Source organism: Peromyscus californicus, unplaced genomic scaffold (assembly GCF_007827085.1).
Source record: "Peromyscus californicus insignis strain IS unplaced genomic scaffold, ASM782708v3 Scaffold_4__1_contigs__length_199733344, whole genome shotgun sequence".
NCBI lineage: Eukaryota > Metazoa > Chordata > Mammalia > Rodentia > Cricetidae > Peromyscus > Peromyscus californicus.
In genome coordinates, this window is record NW_026294562.1 from 176,629,219 (window position 1) to 176,646,099 (window position 16,881).

At 54.2% G+C, this 16,881-nt stretch overlaps 3 protein-coding genes and 4 non-coding genes across 33 annotated transcripts in view; 2 read left to right on the forward strand and 5 right to left on the reverse strand.

Annotated features, from left to right (window-relative positions):
* Nucleotides 1-686: 686 nt before the first annotated feature.
* On the forward strand, nucleotides 687-9,614 carry Acp4 (acid phosphatase 4). The gene is made up of 9 exons (XM_052760710.1): nucleotides 687-4,637; nucleotides 4,715-4,819; nucleotides 4,897-4,983; nucleotides 5,737-5,883; nucleotides 6,450-6,725; nucleotides 7,388-7,520; nucleotides 7,604-7,686; nucleotides 8,196-8,323; nucleotides 8,406-9,614. The coding sequence occupies exons 1-9, from the start codon at nucleotides 4,527-4,529 to the stop codon at nucleotides 8,773-8,775; spliced, it is 1,440 nt and encodes a 479-aa protein (XP_052616670.1). The 5' UTR covers nucleotides 687-4,526; the 3' UTR covers nucleotides 8,776-9,614.
* A 653-nt stretch (nucleotides 9,615-10,267) lies between these two features.
* Nucleotides 10,268-15,558, reverse strand: LOC128124435 (Friend virus susceptibility protein 1-like). Of its 11 annotated transcripts, none has more exons than XM_052760686.1 (7): nucleotides 15,409-15,533; nucleotides 14,904-15,084; nucleotides 13,888-13,931; nucleotides 12,378-12,444; nucleotides 11,984-12,020; nucleotides 11,675-11,706; nucleotides 10,268-11,371 (listed from the first exon to the last, which is right to left on the reverse strand). In XM_052760686.1, the coding sequence occupies exon 7, from the start codon at nucleotides 11,310-11,312 to the stop codon at nucleotides 10,458-10,460; it is 855 nt and encodes a 284-aa protein (XP_052616646.1). In that variant the 5' UTR covers nucleotides 11,313-11,371; nucleotides 11,675-11,706; nucleotides 11,984-12,020; nucleotides 12,378-12,444; nucleotides 13,888-13,931; nucleotides 14,904-15,084; nucleotides 15,409-15,533; the 3' UTR covers nucleotides 10,268-10,457. The 11 variants fall into 11 exon arrangements, with proteins under 11 accessions (XP_052616646.1, XP_052616647.1, XP_052616644.1 ...); XM_052760687.1 differs by having other exon boundaries at nucleotides 14,904-15,071; nucleotides 15,409-15,529; XM_052760684.1 differs by lacking the exon at nucleotides 14,904-15,084 and having other exon boundaries at nucleotides 15,472-15,558.
* LOC128095853 (small nucleolar RNA SNORD88) lies at nucleotides 11,444-11,535 on the reverse strand. The gene has a single exon (XR_008213450.1). It is a non-coding gene; the product is annotated as a small nucleolar RNA SNORD88 (small nucleolar RNA).
* LOC128095850 (small nucleolar RNA SNORD88) lies at nucleotides 11,782-11,872 on the reverse strand. The gene has a single exon (XR_008213448.1). It is a non-coding gene; the product is annotated as a small nucleolar RNA SNORD88 (small nucleolar RNA).
* On the reverse strand, nucleotides 12,099-12,189 carry LOC128095849 (small nucleolar RNA SNORD88). The gene has a single exon (XR_008213447.1). It is a non-coding gene; the product is annotated as a small nucleolar RNA SNORD88 (small nucleolar RNA).
* On the reverse strand, nucleotides 13,996-14,087 carry LOC128095852 (small nucleolar RNA SNORD88). The gene has a single exon (XR_008213449.1). It is a non-coding gene; the product is annotated as a small nucleolar RNA SNORD88 (small nucleolar RNA).
* Nucleotides 15,559-15,927: 369 nt separating the features above from the next.
* The window catches only part of LOC128124437 (uncharacterized), a 52,034-nt gene continuing 51,080 nt past the window's right edge, over nucleotides 15,928-16,881 (forward strand). For 14 of the 17 annotated variants that reach the window (XR_008222852.1, XR_008222855.1, XR_008222853.1 and 11 more), the window contains exon 1: nucleotides 15,928-16,750. The gene's annotated coding sequence lies outside the window, so the exon portion shown is untranslated. The remainder of the gene's footprint in view (nucleotides 16,751-16,881) is intronic. The other 3 variants (XM_052760697.1, XM_052760698.1, XM_052760699.1) reach the window with 3 other exon arrangements.

The following is a 16,881-nucleotide window of genomic DNA, read 5'->3' on the forward strand; positions in this document are numbered from 1 at the left end:
GTCACTCCTGCCTCAGTTTCCAGAACTTCTCCCTCAGACCCAGGGGTCCAAGCTCCAGCCTTATTCCTTCAGACTCAGAGGTCCAGGGCCCAGCCTCCTTCCTCCCTCAGATTCAGATGTCCACGCCCAAGCCTCCTCCCTCAGATCTAGGGGCCAGGTCTCTGCTTTTCTTCTTCCCACTGAGATTTTGGCTGGCTGTGGGAGCAGGGTTGTGCCGAGCAGGGCTTAGGGAGAAGGCAGCCTTGGTCTGATGCTGTTACATTTATTAGATCTTAGAGGCCAGAGCGGTGGTAGGACAGGCAGAGGCCAGGCTGGAGGACTGGGGAGCCATGCCTTCTCATTGCTGAGCCTAGAGCAGAGACAGAAGCGTGATGGAGACACATGGCAACTCGACACAGAAAAGGCTACATGGCCAAATGAAGAGAGACACGAGACGCAGACTCTCCTGCATTCTGTCTCCCCCTCACCTTGTTGAAGAAGTAGATGGAGGCTAGGATGGTGAACACGGCCATGGCCAAGGTCACATTCTAGGAGAGGAGGTCAGGAGTCAGCTCCCTCCCCTCCCTGTGCCCACCCCTGCCCCAGCCCCTTCACCTGTCCTCACTTCCTGCAAGTTCATGGCCATGGGTCCTAGCCACACAGCGGCTTGACCTCCCTCCCCCAGGCCTCTGAGTCAGCCAGGAAGATGCCTCAAGAATGGGAGGGGGTTGTCGGGGAGACCAGAATGGTGACCATGGTGACCAGGAAAGGGCATTTTGGGTAGAAGAGACATTCACACTGGGGGTTGGGGAGAGGGGGATGAGGGTGTGGAATGTCACACATGGTACCTAAATCCAGCATCAAGACCTATGAGATTGGAGAGTTCAGAACTGGATCTGCACACTCACTGAGTTCTGTTTTCTTCCCTGGAGTGTGCTGGGAGCCATGGGAGATTTGTGAGCAGGGGAGGAACAGACTGGGTCTGGTATCTTGAGGTAGGAGATTGCCCTAGGTCTAACGGCCCAGGCAAAATGGCATCCTCATGTCTGCCAGGCGCAATGGTGGGGACGGCAGTCAGGAGTTACACTAGAACTTGGTCCCCAGTTTGTGAGGCTGGCAGGAGCATCATGATAGTGTGAAGCATGGTGGTGGTGGCAGATGCTGACATCTGGACCATGGGGACAGCAAGGCACTTTGACCCTGACCACCCAATGCTCTGTGTAGGTTCCTAACTCTTTTGTCCTCTAGACCGTTATAATGACTCTCCAGGCCATTAAGGGGTACAGAGGAGAGGGCAGATAAACACACGTGTGCTGAACTGCCTTCACCTTCACAAATTGCTACCGGTTGTTCCCATGGGTGTGAACCACTGGAGGGGCCCAGGCTTTTGCAGTGATGCCCCAGCCTCGACACTGAGGAGGGAGGTACAGGGTAGGAAGCCTCCTGGAGGGATGCCTGTGTGGGCTTGAATCCCAGCTCTGACGTCTGTCCGTGGGATGACCTTGGGTGAGTCACTTAAAGATGTCTGAGCCATTTTCTGTTTGTAACACAAAGAAAACATATCCCTTGGTAAGGGCGTGAGGGAGATGCTCAGTGGGCCAAGTGCATATCACATGAGCGTGACGACCTGGGTTTGGTTCCCTAGCACTCCTGTAAAAAGCCAGGCATGGCACATGTGCCTGTCACCTTAGCACTGGGGAGGTGGAGACAGGACGATCCCTGGGGCTTGCTCGCCAAACCAGTGAGCTCCAGGTTCAGCGAGAGCCATCAGAATAGGTGAAAAGAAATTAAGGAAGACATCTGACTCGACCTCTGGCCTCTCCACACCCGGAAGAGAACTTCTGTGTGTGGTGCAGCATTTCTCTAGTCCAGGCTGGGAAGAAGGGTCAAGAGGCTCACAAAACTCAAGACATTTTCCAGACTCACAAGTTACATGAGCAGTAGGTGGTTGCTGGAGAGAAGACACTCTCAAGTGGAGCTGCCTGCAAGGTGCCAGAAGACTCCAGCGAGACATCTTTGTATCCCCCCTCCCCCCGCCCGTGAGACTCTCTGGTGCTGCAGCTGCTTTTGAGTCACAGTCCTGTGCGTGACCCTGATACACTCACTGGTTCACCATGCTGGACTCAGGGTGATTTCTCGGGTCTGCTGTTGCTCTTTCTGTCTGGATTGGAGTTCAAAGTCACCTTCAGCTACATAGTGCACAGAGAGTTCGAGGGTAGCCTGAGATACGTGAGACCCTGTTACTAAGTGAACAAGCCAATAAATAAAATAAAAGAAGGGCTGTCAAGATAGTTGAGTTCTCAGAGCTCACACGGTAGGAGGACAGACCTGACAAGCTCTCCTCTGACCTTGGCATACGTGCTGTGGCATGTGGGAGCCCCCCCCCCCCAAGTGTACACACCCAAAAAGAGAGAGAAGCGAGGGACGCCAGGTTACAGAAGCCAGGGATGTGACAGCTGAAGGGGGTGGCGTGTGGCTGGCTTTGAAAATGGAGTCCTGGAAAACAGCTCCGAGAGGTGGGGAAGGCAGGGGATGGCGTTCTCCGTCATAGCTGGTGGTGGATGCATGGCCTGAGGACAACCTGATTTCCAGCTAGTCACACCAACTGTGGACCTGGAGCCTCCGGGGCAGCGGGGGATCATGGGTCCTCTGCTGCTGCCTGGCTGGTGGTCAACCGCTATAGCGGCACAGGGAGCGAGCGCCCCAGGAGGGCGAGTACGAGGACATTTCTGGGGACAGAACTTGGTCACCACTCCACATTGTTCCTGTGGTTCTGTGTCACTTATGGCTGTCCTTTGTTTTGCTTTGGGATTAACTTGCTACATAGACCAGGCTGGCCTCGAACTCACAGAGATCCACCTGTCTCCTGAGTGCTGAGAATAAAGACATGTAGCACTATGCCTGGCTGGGATTAACAGAATTTTTGGAGCCATGGTAGCACAAGTCTGTTTTCTGAGCATTTGGGAAGCTGAAGTTGTAGTGTTGTGAGCCAGCCCAGGGTACAGGGTGAGTCCAAGGCTAGCCTGGGCAATGTAGTAAAATTCTGTCTACAACATTAAAAAAAAGGGGGGGAGGTTAAGGTGTTTGTGGCTAAAGATGGTAGCCCAGAGACACAGCACTTGCTCAGCAGGTGTTCAAATGATAGTAGACTGCTTTTTGGCTGCTTTCCTGAGAACCTGGGTTCAGTTATGGTGGCTCACAAACATCTGTAACTCCAGTTCCAGAGGGATCTAACGTCTTCTTCTGGCCTCTGTGAGCATTGCATGCACATACATACAAGTACATAACATAAAAATAAATAAAATCATGGCCCGATGTAGTGATGTACACCTTTAATCTCAGCACTTGAGAGGCAGAGATCTGTAAGTTTGAGGCCAGCATGGTCTATGTAGTGAGTTTTATGACAGCCAGAACGACATAGTGAGACCCTGTCTCAAACCACAACCTTAAAACAAACAAACAAAAACCAAAAACAAAACAACAAAAAAACAAACTCCAAAATTAAACAGCTAGACTCCCTCTATACTAAGCCTTCCCAGTTCTTGACCCACAAAACCCATGAGCAATGCAATAACTGCCTTAAGATATTGAACTTGGGGCTGGGGAGGTGGCTCATTGGCCTCACAAGTATGAGGTACTGAGTTCGGTTCCCCAATACCCATGTTAAAGATCTTGGCACAATGGCATGTAACTGTAATCCCAGGGCTTGTGAGGTTGAGACAGGAGGATTCCTGGAGCTTGGTCTAGCCTGAATCAGCAAGCTTCAGGTTAAGTGAGAGGCCCTGTCTAAAATGATAAGGTGGTGAGTGTTTGAGGAAGACACCTGCCATCTGGCCTCCACACACACATGCACTCCTGCACACACATGAACACACACATAAATTGCTAAGTTTTAGGGTCATTTGTTAAGTGGTCATAAACACAACTTCTTAACAGTTCCTTTCTGCAAACAGGTTCTTAAGTGCTTATTGCTCTTTGACCTATCTGGTCTGTTTTGTGAGATGAAGGCATGTAGAAATTACAGTAACTTGATAGTATCACACAGCTTGTAATGGTGAGAGATTTGAACCTAGTCTGTCTACTCTTGGCTTGGGAATTTTGCTACAGGGCTCTATTGGTTTTAACCAGTTGTATGTGGTGTGGGAAGAAAGTGAAATCTTCAAGAAGTCCAAGGGGGCCTCATAGAGTCCTGACATTTTAAAAAAGGAACAGAAAACATGGGGAAGCAGGGGTGGTGGGGGTGGGGTGGGGTTCCCTGTAACTACCTCTCAGCTTTGCCACTTCCTAGATGTTTCCTCAGGCAAGTCAGTGGTCCTGTTGTGCCTCAGTTTCCCCATCAGCATAGCCGGGATGCTGGTGGCTACATGGACACCTCCTGGGGGGTCTGTGAAGATGAACTGGGTTAACCCCAGACCTCTCCAGCCTGGGGCAGTGCTGTGGAGCGTGCTGGGGCCTGCGTTGCTTGCAGGGGGCTGAGCCGGAGGCTAATGAGCAGGTGAGGCCACAGCACAGACGGAGGCTGAGCTCAGCGTCTGCTCTCTGTGGAAATGGCCGAGCCTGGGTCTCAGGGCCACACTGCCGGACCCTTGCTGCTGCTGCTGCTGCTGCTGCTCCCACCCCAGGCCCTGCTAGAGGGGCCGCTGCTATTTGTGGCTCTGGTGCGCAGCCTCCCACCCCCCCTGACCCACTCTCTACCTCCTAGACCAGCCCTGACCTGGTTCTCCAACATCCCCAGGTGTTCCGCCATGGCGACCGGGCCCCACTGGCCTCCTACCCCACAGACCCACACAAGGAAGCTGCCTCCACCTTGTGGCCCCGAGGCCTGGGCCAGCTGACCAAGGTGAGGAGGGAGAGGGGGTGAGGAAGAGGGCTGGGGGACAGGCGATGAGGGTCTGCTGAGGCTGCCTCTGTCCCCAGGAGGGGATCCGACAGCAGCTGGAGCTGGGCCGATTTCTGAGGAGGCGTTATAAGGCCTTCCTGAGCCCGGAGTACAGGCGTGAAGAGGTACTTTGCTGCTGACCTTTAACCCCAGTGCCCCCTTTGGCCTTCACCTCTTGTCTCTGTCTATCAACTTGATCTGCATTCCCATGGGCTTTTGAGTTAGTAAGGAATCCACCCTGACCTCTGACCTCTCAAACTATGACCACTGACTGGACCTTTGTCTTGACTCCCAACTACTCCATCCTGACCTTCTGACCTTTGAACCTGATTTGGTCTTTAGCCCTTGCTTTGCCCTCCTATGTTTCCTGGGGTGGGGTTTCTTGGGAGGGTTCTGGACCTACACATGCTGGGCAAGCCCTCCATCACCGAGCAACACCCCCAGCAGCTTCAACTTCCAACCTTTGATCCCTGCCTTCATCACGTCTGACCTTCCTTTTCTGTCTTCTGACAGCCTTAGGCTGAGTCCTCCTGGCCCTGATCCTGACTCCTCTGAGAATTGCGTACTGAACTTTAGCTTCATGTTTCCAGTTCCCACCTTCTACATCTTGACCTCTTACCTCCAGCCTCCTTGATATGACCTTCCTTTAACTCTCAACACCTCAGTAGACCCCTGCAGTCCAACACCTCACCCCTCTGACCTCTGACCCCCATCCCAACTTCCAAAGTTGGAAGGCCAGACACTTGAACTCACCTTGAGTTTTAACCCTCAATGCCTGACCTTTAACCTAACCTCCCCCAAACTGAATCTGAAGCTTTTGATTTGGGACACTGCTGACCCTTGGCCGCCCACCCCTCTGCTGCCCTCACCCACCCCAGGTGTACATCCGCAGTACAGACTTTGACCGGACACTGGAGAGCGCACAGGCCAACCTGGCTGGGCTGTTCCCCGAAGCTGCCCCTGGAAGCCCCGAGGCCGACTGGAAGCCCATTCCAGTGCACACAGTGCCTGTGTCTGAGGACAAGGTCAGGGGGCTGGATCTGACGGGAGAAACAAAGAATCTTGAGTTCAAGGTCATTCTGGGAACCTTAGTGAGACTTTTTCAAAATGAAAAGTTAACAAGACAACTTGGGATGTAGGTCAGTGGTAAACACCCCCCCCCCCACCTTAGAATCCCCCAGGGAGGGACTGGGAGTGTAGCTCAGTGGTGAAGCATTAGAGTCCCCCAGTGAGGAGCTGGGGCTGTGGTTTAGAGGTAGAGGGACTGCCTAGCTTGTCCAAGGTCCTGGGTTCCATAACCAGCACCACACATATACAAAAAGGGATGGAAGCAAAGCGTACCACTGAGCTGGAGAGGGGCAGAGGCAGCTCCCAGCCAGGTGGACACACTTCTGGGCTTCCGGGCCCAGAACAGCTGAGATCAGCAAGATTGTCCCTGGTGGGACTGTCCAGAGGGGTAAGCTGTCACCCCCGCCCAGCTTAGCTGGGTACAGGGGACAGTGGGAGAGGGACAAGGCCAGAGACCCTGGCCCCATGGCCAATCGTGAGACCCCAGACTTACCGCTCTTGCCTGAGCCTCAGTCTCTCTCAGTTGCTGAGGTTCCCCATGCGCAGCTGCCCCCGATACCATGAGCTGCTGCGGGAGTCCACAGAGGCCGCTGACTACCAGGAGGCCCTGGAGGGCTGGACGGTGAGTGCTGTGGGGGGTCGGTGGGGCTGGGTGCCAAGCAAGGATTGGTCAGGGCTCACCCAGCCCTGCATCTCCACCCAGGACTTCCTGACCCGCCTGGGCAACTTCACCGGGCTGTCACTGGTTGGAGAGCCACTCCGCAGAGCATGGAAAGTTCTGGACACACTAATCTGTCAGGTGGGTCTTTGCCTCACCTTTCCCAGCTGGGGACTTTAAACCAGCACTTGGCCTAGCTGTTTATTAGGGCAAGCGATTTAGCCTGTGTACCCTGGCTTCCCCATCTGCACGGTGGGGATGGTGACAGGTTGGTGGACGGTGACACCCCCTTTCCTGGTACCATTTCATTGGATCTTTCTAGAATCCCAAATGTCAGATTCCAAGGCATCTCTGGTCCCAAAGGGCTTGGTAAGGATTCTGGTCTGGTACTTGCTCTGGCCCACACGCTCTGCGGTGAGCTGATCTCTGAGGGGTTTGAATGAGGGTCAGGGTCTGGAGGGTTGACTGTCCGCAAAGTGCTTGCCATACAAGCATGAGGAGTCTGGACTGCCAACACTTGCATGAAAAAGCTGAATGCAGCAGCTCACTCCTGGTGCTGAGGAGACCTTGACGGGAGGAACCCTGGGGCTCAGTGGCTAGCCAGTTTGGCCTACTTGGTGCGTTCCAGGCCAGTGAGACTCAAACTAGGTGGGCCAGGCCTGAGGAACATCTACAGGTAACCTCTAACCTATACATACATGCACATGCATGCGTGCACAGGCACACACTGTACATATGCACACACGAAACAAATGGGGGGTGACTGAGGACTCCCTCTCGAGGTCCTCTCCTTCTCTCCCCAGCGTGCCCATGGTCTCACCCTTCCATCCTGGGCCTCCCCAGACGTCCTGAGGACTCTGTCACAGATTTCAGCTCTGGATATCAGGGCACATGTGGGCCCACCCCGGGCAGCAGAAAAGGCCCAGCTGACAGGGGGTGAGGTGTAAGGCCTATGGGGGTGGGGGGGCTATTCTTCAGGTGGGGAGGGGGTATATAAGCACTCTGTTCCTGTCCCTCAGGGATTCTACTGGATGCCATCCTCAGCAATTTCTCCCGGGCCCAGAGTCTGGGGCTGCCCCTCAAGATGGTCATGTACTCAGCTGTGAGTCTTTGGGAAGGACAGGGGTTGGCTACTACATGGGTGGCAGTGGTGGCTAAGACCATGTAATCTAGCCAGGCAGTGGTGGCGCACGCCTTTAATCCCAGCACTTGGGAGGCAGAGCCAGGTAGATCTCTGAGAATTCGAGGCCAGCCTGGTCTACAAAGTGAAATCCAGGAAAGGTGCAAAGCTACACAGAGAAACCCTGTCTCGGACCCCCCCCCCCCACAAAAAAAAGACCATGTAATCTAAGCCCACAGCCTTGGGTCACCCTTATCTCCTACAGTACCTATGGGACTGTATCACTAGAAACACAGTAAAGATGGGGGAGGGGCCTGAGGAGCGTTAGTCCCCCTGCAAGGACTGTTGACTAGAACTGCCGAGGAACAATTAGCATGTCTGGACAACCATAGAATGTCCATGGTGGATGGGAGTGGTCTGGAGTTATTTCTAAGGGTGCTAGAAGCATTCTGGGGTCCTAATTCAGCTCCCCTCAATGGAATTCTCTGCAGCATGACAGCACCCTGCTGGCCCTCCAGGGGGCCCTGGGCATCTACGATGGGAACACCCCACCTTATGCTGCCTGCATGGCCTTTGAGTTCCGGGGGAGCTCCAGGGAACCCGAGGAGGAAGATGGAGAGTGAGGATGGGTGATGGCTTGGCATTGGGTGGGATGGGCATTAGGAGGGAAGGGGCCACACTACTGTCCTCTCCACCACCAGGAATGTCACCATCTCGCTCATCTACCGAAATGACACCTCCAGCCCACCCCTGCCACTGAAGGTTCCCGGGTGCCCGGCCCCCTGTCCGCTTGGGCGCTTCCAACAGCTGACTGCTCCAGCCAGGCCTCCAGTTCATGGGGCCCCCTGCCATGGTTCCTATGAGTCTACCAGCCCCCCAGGTGACAGCCCTCTGCGCAGGGGTGGGAGCGGGGTGTTCCCAAGGCCTGGGATTCACAACCCCCATGTTCTTCCTGCAGCCACGGTGCCCCTTCTGGCCGGAGCTGTGGCTGTGCTGGCTGTGCTGAGCCTGGGGCTTGGCCTACTGGCCTGGAGGCCCAGCTGCCTGAGGGCCCTGGGAGGGGCTGTATGAGGGGGGCGTATAGACACAAAAGCACCCCCTCAGCTGACACTGGATCCCAACACGTGTGCTCACCTGCTGCTCTGACTTGTCACTTACTGTGCTCGCTCGCGCGCGCGTGTGGGAATGAAGGCTGGGTGGGCCCCAGGCATTGCGCACACCCGGACACTTGTGTCTGTGCAGTCAGGGGCTATACAGAGGGCAGGCAGTAAGCATGTGTGCGGGTGAGAGCCTATAGTTTGAGACCACTTAGGACTGGACTGTCCTTAAGGAGCTCTACTCCCAGCAATTACAGCCTGCGGGCGGCAGAACGGATGGAGATGGGGGTCTCCCAGGGTACTGGCTAAGGTAACCAGTCTTCTAGAAGCCCCACCCTCACCACCATCCGAAGCTCTCCCTGAAGTGGGGAAGTTCCTAAAGGATGTGGTGATGAGCCTGCACCTAGGACTGCCACTCCAGGACCCACTCCCTACTGACCAGCAACCATGCCATTGGCATCCCCTCTCGTGTACTCACTACTCCCCAGCCCCCAGCTGACACTGGGAAGTCAATGGGTGTTCTCTGTCTTGAGGTGGCCAGGCTCCTGTCTGGGGGAGGTACAAGACCAAAGATCCTGAGGAAGCTATGGAGCACACCTTGGGGTCCCAGGACAGCCTGAGCTAAAGGGTTTGGTTCACAAGAAGCAAAATAAACTCAAACCCAATGCAGGCTGCAGGGTAGGGACTAAGGCCAGCCAGTGGCTGTGACTGGCCCCCACCAGCCCACCTTTCCTCACCAGACCGCTGGAGTATCCTCTGGAAACAGGCCAGAGGTGGGCAAGTACACCTGTGCCTCACCTGCCCTGGACCCAGCTCGTCATCTCGATTCTACCCACGCCGGGACCAAGTCAAACAGCACACCCAGCGGAGGGCAATGAACCAGCCATTTAATAGGAACTCACAGAGGCAGAAGCTCCAGGGCTGCCCGCCTCGCCCCTCCACTAAATCCAGATCTGCACTGGCCAGGGGACATGTGTGCAGCCAGGGACACCAGACCCAGCTGGAAGGTGCTTCGAAAGAGAAGGGCATGGCTAAAAGAAAACAGGGACAGGGTCCCCAGAGCAAAGTCTTTACAAAAGGGGGCTCTCCTCTCCCCAAAACCAAAGTGTCACATAAGCTCAAAATAAAATATAAAGTAAAAATGCTGCATTAGAAAAGTTTACAATGTTAAGCCTTTAAAATAGGGAGCCTGGCCCTAAAGTGTCAAACACCCAGTAAAAGTACATGAAGTGTGGCCTACACCTAAAATACTATGTTAAGTGTTGCATTGAAAAAGTAAAAAATTCAAGATGGCCTGTATGTAGTGCTTTGGGGCCCATGTGGAGGCAGAGGGGTGGGGACCGTGATGTGGCCACCCACCTCAGCATGGCCTTATGCTCCAACTCAAGGGGTTTAACTCCAGGGCCACAAGCACCCTAGATTCACAGCAAATGGCCACCTGTGGCTCACTTCCCACATGGACTGTGTGACTGGGGACATGCACACCTCTCTTGGGGGGGGCCACTGAACTTGGCACTAAATGCTGGAGGGACACAAATGTGGGAAAGGTGCTTGCCAAGCTCTTTCCTAGTGGCCTAGGTTGCAGGCAGCCTCTGTGCAATTCACCTCCCCACCTTCAACCCCGGGTGTGAGTGTGCTCTCAAAGCCAGTCCAGGTCTAGTCGTGCCTCACAGGGGCCTCTTCCCCACAGGCCTGGTCGGAGTAGGGGGGTGGTGGGGGCTGCTCCTCAGCCAGCCCATAGCTGGGCTGGCCCCGACTGCGCTTGGCTTCTTTGATGTACAGTTCCAGGAGCACCTTGGTGGGCTGCCTGTCTACTTGCTCCCGGGGCACGCCGTGGCTGAGCAGCCAGCCTAGGAGGTCCTTTCGAGTTGGGTTGGGCCCCAGCATGAGCTTGGTGCGGCCTGGCTGGCTCTGGCGCCAAAGCAGACCCACATCAGCAATGGTCTGGATCTCCATCACAGCCTCTAGCACTGTCATGCCACGCACCAGCAGGCTGACCAGTGAGAGCCGCAGCTCAGAGGGTGCTGCTGTGAGCAGGCGCCGCTGCAGGCCCTGAGTGAAGGCCACATCCTCTGGGGCCAGGTCCACAGGCCCCTCTGGGTCAAGGTAGATCCACTCAATCATACCCAGCTCACGAACCAGTTGGATGCCTTCCTCCATGGTGGTCCAAGGCCTGAAGGGCAGCTGAGTGGCTTCAAAATGCAGGGAGGATTCCCAGCGCTGGCGCCAGGCCTGCAGCAGCCAGCTCAGCAGTGTCTGGCAGCCACCCCCCCGCAGGGCCTTGCAGCGGTAGTTAAAGATGGCATCATGGGTGAGGTCACCCAGCAGCCCCAGCTCCCCGGAATTCAGGGACAGGGCCGGGCCTCCCTGGTCATACACCCGCAGGATCCAGGTGACCATGAGCTCATTGGGGTTTTGCTTGAAACGCCGTGAGATAGCCAACAGCTCCGTGTATGTGTAGTAGCGGTCCCCCCGGCCTATCTGGGTGGGTACCAGCACTCTCTCCGCCATGGCCCTACAGCCTCAAGGCAAGGACAGCAAGAGGGCTAGAAGCAATGCTGCTGCAGAGGCTGCAAAAAGGCATAAGATATGCTAGCAGGTGACAAAGGGCCATGCCTCCACCTAGCATCCCCCTCGAACGGAAACCCCTCAGAACCCCGGAGTCAAAGGTCCCGGGGTCATGCAACACGCCATCAGGGTGGTCAGAGCCCAGTGCTGTACATCATGGGGGTTACCAAGAGCAAGCAGTAGGACAGGATGCCTCCTAACAACCTCGTCCAACTTCTTTACCCATTCCCATGTCTGAACACAGTTCATCGGACTAGAATGAAGATCCTACCCCTATCCCAGCCAGCCAGCCCCTCTGTTCTTACCTGGAGGGAGGCAGACTGTCTGCAGGGACCACCTGTAGGCAGAAAGGCAAGGGGAAAAGTTGGTAAGGAAGACCATGACACTCCCACTCACCCCCTCCTTGTAGCCAGGACCCCTCAGACCCCAGGGTGTCAAAGGTCCCTGGGGGACACCATGTCCTCAGGGTGGTCAGAGCCCAGTGCTGGACATCACAGGGGTCCCTCAGCATAGACACTGACAGGATTTCTTACAGCACAAGCGGAGTCTAAACTGAGCAGTATGTACTAGCAGTATTAAGACCCTACCCCACTTTAGGTAACCCTTCTGCTTACCCGGAGGGAAGCCTGGCTGTCTGAAGGAACTGTCTGTCTGTCGGCAGAAAGAGGGGAAAGAGGCTGGTGAGACGCACAAAGAGCACAACTTCTCTGTCTACTCCCTTCGTAGCCAGGACCCCTCAGACCCCAGGGTGTCAAAGGTCCCTGGGGGGCACCATGTCCTCAGGGTGGTCAGAGCCCAGTGCTGGACATCACAGGGGTCCTGGTAATATCAACACTCCCCCTCTCTTAGGTCCCAAGGGGGATAGTGTAGCACAGTGCTCAGACATTCAGGCAAGAGAATGACTGACACTTGGTTTCGGAGAAAGCAGTCCTCCCTTGTGACACTCCCAACATGCCTCTACCCCAAAGAGGTTTACAGATGCACACTACCACACCCCAACTTACTCACATATTTTTTGTATGTAACCCAGGCTGGACGTGAACTCAGGATCCTCCTGCCTCAGCCACCTGGAATGCTGGGAGTATAAGCAGGTGCCACAGTTATCCCTCACTGTCCACCCTGACCCTGCACGCTGCCTTCCATATGCTCTGCTGCCAACAGACTGAGGCTGCTTTGTCCTTGGGAATGTGTGGCAAATGAGGCAGTCCTGGGCGCACAGCTCAGCTCTAGGCCCGTTTGGAATTCCCAGGATGTAGTGAACATGTACCTCAACGGCTTCTGCCCTTCCTCCAGGCCTATTTACCCCCAACCAACTCTTCAACCTGCCTGAGCTTGAGGCCAGCATCACTGTTCCACACTTTAACCTGGGGAAGTGATGACTCTGCCGGAGGAGGAGGAGGAGGAGGAGGAGGAGGAGGAGGAGGAGGAGGAGGAGGAGGAGGACAACTGCCTATTGCTAGGATCCTGTTGGTATTTGCTCAACTCATTTTCCTCAAATACTGTGGCCTTCTCCTCCACCCAACAGGGAGGGTCTTGTTATGTAGCCCAGGTTGGCCTTGAACTTATCCTGCTCTGCTCTGCTTCAAGTATGCACACAAGTGCTTAGTTATTTAGCAACCATAAGCCTCAATTTTGTGCAGACATGAGCGGTCCAAAGACGTAGCCACACAATTAAGAATGAAAAAATTCAGCCCCAGCAACTCCCATTTCAGGTGCTTATAAGCCCTATATGGTTGTGGGGTGGACAATGGGCACATTTCTGTCGACTTAGTGGAGTGGAGCATGGGCACAGGCTACAGGAACCAGGTCTCCCTAGCCACCTGCCAGTATTTTCTCCTTTTCAGTTCTCATATCTTTGCCTATAGAGACTCCATGCGTCGTTCAGTGATACGCAGGACACCTCGTTACTAGCCCAAGCCCAGTATGGTCAGATAGAAAACACCTCAAGGTCAACAATACAGCCATTGTTCTCCCTGTCCCCAACACCCAAAAAACAAGGAGAAATTCTCCTAGAGCTGAGGACTTGTTCTTTTTCAGATAACACACATTCCTGTCTTCTGATAAACACTGCTATTTTAATAATGACTCCTATGTAAATTCAAGGTTTTTTTTTTTAAAAAAAGTATCATTTTTATGTACAAATGATTTAAGGATTCTCAAAAGCACACTGTATTCAGCCCAGAATCCAGTGGTCAGATGATAACACTGACAGCCATTTTGTTCCTTCTACTGAATTTGAAAACCAGGTCCTTTGTGCACCTTACCGAGACCCTACCCCTGGAAGGCAGGAAACACTGCCACCTGCCCTTGAAGTGTGTCTGTCTGCTCCGTCTAGCACCCAGATTTAAGTAGACGGCTCACTGACCAGTATGCAGTTATGAGCAGCAGGGCTAGTGAGAATTTTAATATGTAACATTCCCATAATTACTGGTCCATTAAATCCCAAATTATAGAAAGTCACCCTAGAGGAAGGTATACTATTTTAGGTGTAGAGAGATCAAAAAGTAAAGGTTCTCACCACAATGAGATGATGGTGGGCGGCTACTTGGCTTCAAGATACACCTGTAACACAGGAAGGACTTAGTGAGGGTGTATGCGTGGGGACAGGTGTAGAACATCAAAACCAGAGCTCCTCAGACCCCCAGGTGTCAAAGGTCCTGGAGGGGCACTGTGTCCTCAAGGATGATCGGAGCCCAGTGCTAAACATCATGGGAGCCTCAGACCTGCAATGTGAAGGCCACTTGGCTGCAGGGATGGTGGCCAAGCTATAAACACACAATCCACTAGATGCCCCAACTTCCCCAGTGACACAGGTCCACAGATTCCCTATGTACCCACGGCATGAAGACGACTCTGCTGCTCCCCTGTCTGGGCTGTATCTGCTAGTAACCTTGAAAAATAAAACCTGTAAAGACACAAATCCCTCTGAAGAACCTGATGGGAGGAACCAAGGGGTTGTTCTATGGAGAAAAAAACCAAACAAAAAGGACAAAAAACCCAAACCCAAAGATATAAGTGATATGGACAAGGACCGTATTCAGCCAGATTTGAACCACTGGTGAAAGGCATCTGGGAGATGGCTTCGCAATGAACACCAAGAGAACAGCAGGATCCGAGGAGGAAAGTCTAATCAAGTGTGATAATGGCACGGACCAGTGGGCAGAAAAAGGCTGTTTTAGAGGGGAACGTATGGTTAAAATATTTTGAGTGAAATATGTAATTTACGTTCTCTCTTTCTTTTTTTTCCCCCCCGAGACAGGGTTTCTCTGTGTAGTTTTGGTGCCTGTCCTGGATCTCGCTCTGTAGTCCAGGCTGGCCTCGAACTCACAGAGATACGCCTGACTCTGCCTCCCGAGTGATGAGATTAAAGGCGTGCGCCACCGCCCCGCCCCCCCCCCCCCCCCCCCCGGCTGTAATTTACTTTCAAAATTCGAGCAGCTGGGATGACATGCTTGTACCATCAGGCCCAACACTGTATCAGTATTCTTGCAGGTGGAAAAAAGGCCTGACTTCCTTTCTCCTGTCTACTCCTACCTGCTGCTCCGGAGCAATCCAGTCCTCCACGTGCACTCACTTCCGCCTTGGTAACTCCGTATCTTGTATCTGCCCCTACACCCCATCCTCCTCCAGCCCTCATGTGTTCTAGGTTGCACAAAAATGTCAAAATCCCACACGGGGAGGAGGGGCAGTGGCAGAGATTTCCTACGGAGAGAACCTGCAGGTAGCACGGGTCTGTCATTGGGAGGAAAATTCTATGTCACACACACCCCCTCCCTGTCACCTAAAAACGGGTAAGATGGCGGACAAGACCCGCGACGTGAGCAGCAGAAATGGCGTAGCCCGGCTAAGGCACAGACAAAGGAAGGCCCGTCCCGGCATCCACAGCTCCACACACCTGGCGGAAGGCATCATCCCCGAAAGTGCCCGCATCCGCTCTTTCAGGGGACACCCCGGTTCCACCCCTAGCGAGCCCGCGGCCCCAAGCAGCGCCCTTGAACCCTCCACGCGACAGGCACACCCATGACCAGGCCACAGATACCTCCGGACACGCGCTCCCTAGGGCGCAAAGCAGCACCACAGACCAGACGGCCCCGAGACCAACCTCGAGACAACTCGCCAGCAAAGAGATCGGACCCAACACGCTCTCCTCAAGCGCGCGCCAGAGCCGCGAGTCCCATTTTATAGCGCGCGCCGCCTGTCAGTCCCGCCCACCGCGTCCGCAAGGCCCCACCCCCAGCGTCCCTCAGGCTCCGCCCCGAGGCAGCCTACAATTGAGCCTTTGCGGGGAGCCACGCTTTGATGGTAGAAGAGAGAATAAGCGTCCGTTGCCGCTAGAATATTCTTGATCCGAACGTAAGATATGTTGTCTCCGAAGAGGACTAAAAGGATAAAGAACATATCCTGGACAGCTCTTCCGTCACTCTTGTCAGGCAGTTCTGAAGCAGCCTCCAAGAGGAGGCGGGACGAGAAAGGCCCCCTGGGGGTAGGCGGGGTCAGAACCGGAAACCATGGACTTGCCAGCGCGGCTGGGGAGCAAGTCCCTGCAGCAGAGGTTGGGTTACGCTTAAAGGGCCCACCCAACAGAGGTCGCAACCGCAGCGCGGGAGGCGGGACCAAGCACAGACTTACAGGGAAGCACGGCGCGGTGCAGTTAGAGGCGAATATGCTCTGTGATGGTGTGATGGGCAGGGTCTTAGGAGAGACGCTAGGGCGGAATGGCGGGGATTCCCTGTGCCTGAGGGAGGGTGGCTTGCATCTGGACCGCTGGGTCTGAGGGAGGAGGACTGGGACCTGGACCTCGGTCTAGGGGAGGAGGGCTGAGGTATGGACCCCTGGATCTGAGGGAGGAGGGCTGGGACCTGGCTCTCCATCTAAGGGAGGAGGGCTGAGGTGTGGACCTCTGGGTCTGATTGAGGCTGAGATATGGACTCCTGGGTCTGAGGAAGGAGGTGGGGGTCTGGACCCATAGGTCTTAGGGAGAAAGGTCAGGGTTCTGAATTATTGGTTGGGCTGGAGTGTCTCAAGCACAAAATTAATAGAATATTTGTTTTTGTTTTTAAAAAGTCTGTACCTCATACCATTTCACAAGTTCACACAGCACACAGTTGGGCATGGATTTTTTTTTACTCTACGAACATACACATTGGGTAACGGTTTTTCTTTCTCCTCTTCTTCAATTTGCTCTCCAAATAGTGTTTCCATATCAGTGCCTATGGAGCTGTTACATTCTTTAAGCCATAGCTGCAATCCTTCATGAGACCCGAGTGTCCTTTGTTCAGCTGACCCCTGCTCGTTAGGGCTCTTTCTTCTTTCCATTGAGGAGATTGGTCCTGGAACCTAATGGTCTGAAGTAAAGGGAAAGGAGTTGATTCCTCTCTTAGGTATGTGAATGAGTTTCCATTATGGCCGCTGGCTCACACCAGAGGAAAGGCAATATTCTCAACAAGGCTGGTAGTGGTGTCTTTCTGTGTGTTCTCAGGGCCGCCGTACCTTCCTCCTCACTTGTGGTCTT